This window comes from Grammomys surdaster, unplaced genomic scaffold, assembly GCF_004785775.1.
Source record: "Grammomys surdaster isolate TR1022 unplaced genomic scaffold, NIH_TR_1.0 123605, whole genome shotgun sequence".
NCBI lineage: Eukaryota > Metazoa > Chordata > Mammalia > Rodentia > Muridae > Grammomys > Grammomys surdaster.
The window spans coordinates 8957-15782 of NW_021618809.1; the positions used below are offsets into that span (position 1 = coordinate 8957).

Consider the following 6826-nt stretch of genomic DNA (forward strand, 5'->3'; position numbering starts at 1 on the left):
AGGGACAGGAAGTGGATTTGAGGGACAGGAAGTGGATTTGAGGGACAGGAAGTGGATTTCCAGGGACAGGAAGTGGATTTGAGGGACAGGAAGTGGATTTGAGGGACAGGAAGTGGGTTTGAGGGACAGGAAGTGGATTTTGAGGGACAGGAAGTGGGTTTGAGGGACAGGAAGTGACCTCAGGGGCCCAGAAGGGAACCGAGGCCCGACCCCTCTGTCTCTCCGTGCGCAGGAAGCTACGTCGCGCCCGACTCCACCCCGACCGGCACAGGGAGCGGCGTCGCCGCGCAGGGCGGAGTCTCCGGGCCCGGGAAGCGACGCCGGCTCTCGGCCCCGCCCCACACGGGGAAATAAACATCGCGAACGCACGTCGTGTCAGCGGTTCTGTGGGATCCGGGCGGAGCCTCGCGGGGCGGGGCGGCTCCCGGGGGTCGGGGCGGCCGGGAACGCCGGGCGCGGGGACGGGAAGTGGCTTTTCGTGGACAGGAAGTGGGTTTTATGAACAGGAAGCGGCCCGAGGACCCTCAGACACAGGCCGGGCGCGGCCCACGCGCGTCCGTCCCACAGGAACCGGCTCAGGGGACCCGACAGCGCCCGCCCGGGCCCCGCCCGCCCTCGGCCGGCCTCGCAGACACTCGAGACGGGAGGCAGGAAGAGCGAGTTTATTCCCCGGCCCCGCCCGCCCGCCCGGCCGTCACCAGCCCGCGGTCTCGTCCTCCAGGCCGGTCGCCCGGCACGCCTCCGCCCACAGCGCGCGCTGCAGCGCCCGGTTCCGCGCGGCCTCCGCCGGCTCCGCCTCCGCCTCGTCGTACAGGTAGCGGCCCCCGACGCCCTCGAGCTCCGCCGCGGCCGCCGCGTACGCCGGGGTCCACGCGGCCTCGTCCGGGGTCTGCGGGGAGGGGAAAGGGTCGGTCGGGGGTCGGTGACGTCGCTTCAAGTCACTTCCTGTCTCAGTAAAGCCACTTCCTGTTCCCGTGATGTCACTTCCTGTCATATAAAGTCACTTTCTGTCTCTGTAAAGTCACTTCCTCCCTCAGTAAAGTCACTTCCTGTGTGGATAAAGTCACTTCCTGTCTGAATAAACTCACTTCCTGTCTGGATAAACTCACTTCCTGTCTCTGTAAAGTCACTTCCTGTCTCAATAAACTCACTTCCTGTCTGGATAAAGTCACTTCCTGTCTGAATAAACTCACTTCCTGTCTGTATAAACTCACTTCCTGTCTTAGTAAATCCACTTCCTGTCCGTCTGACGCCACTTCCTGTCCCCGTGATGTCACTTCCTGTCTCAGTAAAGCCACTTCCTGTCCCCGTGATGTCACTTCCTGTCTCTGTAAAGTCACTTCCTGTCTCTGTAAAGTCACTTCCTATGTCCCTAAACTCACTTCCTGTCCGTCTGACATCACTTCCTGTCCGTCTGACGTCACTTCCCGTCTCCCCGCCGGCCCCGCCCCCTGCGGCCCCGCCCCCCGCGCACCTTGAACGCCAGCCGCCCGAGCGCCCGCCGCGCGGCCCGCAGCCCCGCCCACGCGTGCCGGTACAGCGCGGTGTCGGCCACGCCCGGGTCGGCCAGGTTGGAGGTCACGGGGTCGCCGCGCGCGTCCAGGAGGCGCTGCAGCCGCAGGGCGAAGAGCGCGAGCGCCAGCTTGCTGCCCGCGTAGGCCGCGTGCGCCGAGTACGGGAGCCTGGGGGGCGGGAAGTGGGTTACACGGACAGGAAGTGGGTCTGACGGACAGGAAGTGGATCTGAGGGACAGGAAGTGGATTCACACAGACAGAAAGTGGGTTCACACAGACAGGAAGTGGATTCACACAGACAGGAAGTGGGTTCACACGGACAGGAAGTGGATTAGACCAACGGGAAGTAGTTTTACAGAAACAGGAAGTGGATTTACTGAGACAGGAAGTGGATTCACACAGACAGGAAGTGGATTCAGGGGGATACGAAGTGGATTTTGAGACAGGAAATGAGTCAAAGAGACAGGAAGTGGCTATTTAGGGACAGGAAATGGATTTACAGCAACAGGAAGTGGATTTCCAGACACAGGAAGTGGATCTGAGGGACAGGAAGTGGATCTGAGGCACAGGAAGTGGATCTGAGGCACAGGAAGTGGATCCCCCGCCCCGCCCGCCGCCCCCGCCGCGCTCACCGTCCGCGCAGGTCCCGCGGGTCCAGCCCGGCGACGCGGTGCGTGGCCGACCCCAGCGTGACGACGCGCGAGCCCCGCCCCGGCCGCCCGGACGCGCGCAGCGCCGGCAGCAGCAGCAGCGTGAGCAGGAAGTGGCCCAGGAAGTTGACGCCCGCGTGGCGCTCGAAGCCGTCCTCCGTCTCGCCGCGCGGCTCCAGCATGACGCCCGCTGCGGGGGAGGGGGCGGGGCCGCGTGAGGAGCCACGCCCGCCGCGGGAAGTCCCGCCCGCCCGCGTGAGCGGGAGTGGGGTCGGGAGTGAGATTCCCGTCGCTGAGGCAGGAGAGTGTCTCTAAACACCCCTCATTTGCATATTCACGAGCCCGGGCCGCCCATTTGCATATTCATGAAGAGCGGGAGGAGATTCGGGGCCCGATCTGCTCATTTGCATATGCAAATCGCCCGCAGACGGGGCTTTGTGCCGCTAATTTGCATATTCATGTCGCTCATCTGCATATTCATGACGAGAGTCGGGAGTCCCGGCTGCTCATTTGCATATGGAAAGCACGCTCAGGTCTTTTTATGTGCGCTCATTTGCATATTCACATCAAGCATTTGCATAGTCACGAGGAGGAAGACAGCACATTTGCATATGCAAATCACCCGCAGACGGGGCTTTGTACCGCTAATTTGCATATTCCTGTCGCTCATCTGCATATTCACGAGGAGAAGGAGCGCTGGGAATCCCGCCTGCTCACTTTCATATGCAAATCGCAAACATTTGCATATTCATGAGGAGGAAGAGCCCGAGACCCCGTCTGCTCGTTTGCATCTCCATGAGGAGCACAGCCAGAGGGCCCGGGTTGCTCATTTAAATATGTAAATCTCCCTCAGGCCGTCCTCCTCGGCCGTCGTTTGCATATGCAAATCGGACAGTTCGCGTATGCAAATGAGCAAAACAGACGCTCAGAGGCGGGAGCGGTTACAACGGGGAAAGGATGAATATTCGGGAGCCGGTCATGAATATTAATGAGAGACTTGGCGCACACAGGCAAGCGCGGCTCCTGCTGAATATTCACGCGGGGCGCTCTGCATATGCAAATGAGGCAGAGCAGTTACAGCAGAAGGACGATGAATATTCACAACCCGGTTATGAATATTCATACGGGGCGATTTGCATATTCAAATGAGGTAGGAGCGCTTATAGCAGAAGAACGATGAATATTCACAAGCCAGTTATGAATATTAACGATCTCATTTGCATACGGAGCCCAGTCAAGCTCGGATCCTGCTGAATATTCATACGGGGCGCTTCGCATATGCAAATGAGGCACAGCAGTTATAGCAGAAGAACGATGAATATTCACAACCCGGTTATGAATACTCATGCGGGGCGATTTGCATATTCAAATGAGGCAGGAGCAGTTACAGCAAAAGAACGATGAATATTCACAAGCCGGTTATGAATATTCATGCGGGGCGCTTCGCATATGCAAATGAGGCAGGAGCAGTTATAGCAGAAGGATGATGAATATTCACAACCCGGTTATGAATATTCATACGGGGAGCTTTGCATACGCAAATGAGGCACAAGTGAGGCAGAAGCAGCGGGCAAACGGAAGAAGGATGAATGTTCCGGAGTCCGTTATGAATATTAATGAGCAAATTTACATAGTGAGCCCAGTCTAGCGCAGCTCCTGCTGAATATTCACGCTGCGTGCTTTGCATATGCAAATGAGACAGAGCAGTCACAGCGGAAAAAGATGAATATTCAGGACCCGGTCATGAATATTAACGAGCTCATTTGCATACAAGCCACGCCAAGCCGCGGCTCCTGCTGAATATTCACGCCGGGCGGTTTGCATATGCAGATGAGCCGCGTCTGCGTGCCCGCGGGTGACGTCACCGGGGGCGTGCCCCACCCCCGACCCGGGCCCCGCCCTCACCGTTGTTGACGAGCACGTGCAGCGGCCGCCCCGAGGCCTCGAACTCGCGGACGAAGCGTCGGACGGAGGCGAGCGACGCCAGCTCCAGGAACAGGAAGTGCGCTGCGGGCGGGGAGAGATGACGTCACTTCCGGTCAGACACCACTTCCGGTCACGTCACTTCCGGTCTGTCAGCATTCCCGGTGCCGTCCGTTTCCGGCCCCGCCCACCTCCCCGGGCCCCGCCCCTCCTCACCGCTGTCGGCGCCCGACTCCGCCCTGATGACGTCGACGGCCGCGCGCCCCTTCCGCTCGTCGTTCCCGGCGACGACGACGCGCATGCCCAGACGCGCCAGGCGCCGCGCGGTGCTCAGCCCGATGCCCTCGGCGCCGCCCGTGACGACGGCGACGCGGCCCGGCTGGGGGGGGAGGTCGGGGGGGGGGGGGGGGGGAGGCAGGGGGATGACCGCGAGTGAGGAGTCAGAAAATATGTCAATAAATGAGAGGGAGATCTACGGCAGGGGAGTGACCGCGACTAAACATGAACATCTACGGTGAAGGACGCGGATCCCGCGGGAGCCGGAAGTCCCCGGCCGCCGGCCGCGCTCACGGGGGACGCACAGCCCGCGGCGGGCACGCGGGGCATGCTGGGAAACACGGACGCGGTCCAGAACCACCAAAAAATCCGGCCGTAACCGGTTTCCACGCGGGGAAAAAAATTAATAAAGAAAAAAAAAAGCGCGATCGTGGTGGAACTTCCGGCTTCCGGTCGGAGGCGGGGCTTCGCGGCGCTGTTTCCGGAACCCGACCGAGAAGCCGGAACCGCGCTGGGCGTCCGCACTTCCGGCAGCGGCCGGGACTCCGTTCCGCGGTCGCTTTCGCACACCGGAAGTCCCAGCGGCTTCCGGTCGGAGGCGGGACTTCCTGCTGCCGCTCCGGATCCGCGGTTTTCCCGACACCGGAAGTGAGGCGCGTGCTGGCCCCGCCTCCGCGGACCGTCAATCACGCCACACTTCCGGTGCGGACAGGAAACAGCCGCTCGTCCGCTCCGCTTCCGGGTTCCCAGGCTTCCCGGCATCCCTCGCGGCTCCCGGGTCAACGCGGCGTGAACTCCGACCCCGCCGGGAGCGCACGGGCCGCCGGGAACGCTGCGGCCGCGACCGGAAGGGCTTTACCGACGACTTCCGGTCGCGGGCGGGAGGAACCGCCGCGGTTTCCGTTTTTAAACGCGGTTTCTCCGCTTCTCCCGCGGCCGCCGCGGCTCGGGCGCTGTTTCCGGTGACCCCGCGACCCCGGCCTGCACTTCCGGTTCCCCCGGGAGGCGGGACGAGCCCCGAAACCTCCGTTTTTCCCCGCGGTTTCTCCGCGTCCCCGCTGTTTCCGGTTCCCCCCGCGCTGTTTCCGGTTTCCCGCTCCCCCGCGCTCCCGGCGCTGTTTCCGGTTCCCCCCGCGCTGTTTCCCGTGACCCCCGCGTCTCACCCGGCGGCTGGAAGTCGCCCCGCAGGCGGCGCAGCAGCTGCGCCAGCGCCACCGCGATGCCCACGGCGTAGACGCGGAGCGCGGCCGCGAGCGCGCGCAGCGAGAACATGGCGGCGGCCGGCGCGACCCCCGACCCCCGACCCCTGACCCCGCGTCAGCGCGTCACCGCGGCCACGCCCCCCGGAAGTCACACACCGGAAACGCCGCCGCGGTCATAAATAACAATAATAATAGAAACCGAGCGAGCTGCGGCCGGGGGATGACGGCCCGGGGTTAAAACCTAAATGAAAGAATAAGATGAAGACGAAACCGCGGGAGCTGCGGCAGGAGACTGACGGCGACCGAGCGTCACGTTTCAGAAAAATACTTTATTATTATTATTGTTGTTGTTGTTGTTGTTGTCATGATGTTTCCCGGGTCGGGTTCGCGATGACGACGGGCGGGCGGGCGGGCGGGCGGGCGTGATGACGGAAGCGGCGACGCCGTCGGGGGCGGGGCCGGGCGGCGTCGCGGTGACGTCATGCTCGCGGCGGTGAGGGCGGGGCTGCGGTGACGTCAGGGATGCGCGGAGGCTCCGCCCCTCGGGCGCCCGCGGAGGGCGGGGCCGGGCGGCGTCATCCTGCTGGGGGGGAGAGTGAGTGACCGTGACGTCACCCCGTGGGCGTGGTTAAGTCCGCGGGGGGCGGGGTTCACACTAACTGACATCGGGGACTGTGTTACGTCACCCTGTGGGCGGGGTTAAGTCCGCCGTGGGCGGGGTTCACACTAACTGACATCGGGGACTGTATTACGTCACCCTGTGGGCGGGGTTAAGTCCGCGGTGGGCGGGGTTCACAATGAGTTACACGGAGACTGTATGACGTCCCCCCCGTGGGCGGGGTTAAGTCCGCGGTGGGCGGGGTTTACACTAACTGACATATTGACCGTATGACATCACCCATGGGCGTGGCTGAGCCGGCCGTGGGTGGGGTTCACACTAACTGACATCGGGGACTGTATTACGTCACCCTGTGGGCGTGGCAGACCCGGCGTGGGCGGGGTTTACACTAAGTGACATTGGGACCCTACAACGTCACCGCGCACTCACCCGTCCGTCACCGCGGGGGGCGGGGCTCACGTCGGGATCCCGGCTCAGCCGTCACTCATCTCCCGGGGGCGGGGCTCACGCCGCAGCCGACGTCAGGACCCCGCGGTCACCTGTCAGTCAGAGAGAGATGACGTCAGGGGGCGGGGCTCAACTCCGCGAACGCCGACCCCGCCCCCTGATGTGTAACCCCGCCCCCGATCGCTCTCCCGGGCG

At 62.8% G+C, this 6826-nt stretch overlaps 1 protein-coding gene across 1 annotated transcript; it reads right to left on the reverse strand.

The window, feature by feature from the left end:
• Window positions 1-375: 375 nt before the first annotated feature.
• Dhrsx (dehydrogenase/reductase X-linked) lies at window positions 376-5635 on the reverse strand. The gene is made up of 7 exons (XM_028784487.1): window positions 5534-5635; window positions 4304-4487; window positions 4070-4171; window positions 2147-2354; window positions 1475-1682; window positions 699-889; window positions 376-634 (listed from the first exon to the last, which is right to left on the reverse strand). Exons 1-7 carry the CDS (start codon window positions 5633-5635, stop codon window positions 376-378), a joined length of 1254 nt encoding a protein of 417 aa, XP_028640320.1.
• Between the last annotated feature and the right edge of the window lie 1191 nt (window positions 5636-6826).

Excerpts from the sequence above, each read along its gene's own strand:
- Dhrsx (XM_028784487.1), bottom strand. The coding sequence starts at position 5,635 with ATGTTCTCGCTGCGCGCGCTCGCGGCCGCGCTCCGCGTCTACGCCGTG. Across the intron at positions 2,355-4,069 it reads GCACGTGCTCGTCAACAACG|CGGGCGTCATGCTGGAGCCG; the intron begins GTGAGGGCGGGG and ends CCTCCCCCGCAG. Across the intron at positions 635-698 it reads GAGGACGAGACCGCGGGCTG|TGTCTGCGAGGCCGGCCGAG; the intron begins GTGACGGCCGGG and ends TCCCGTCTCGAG.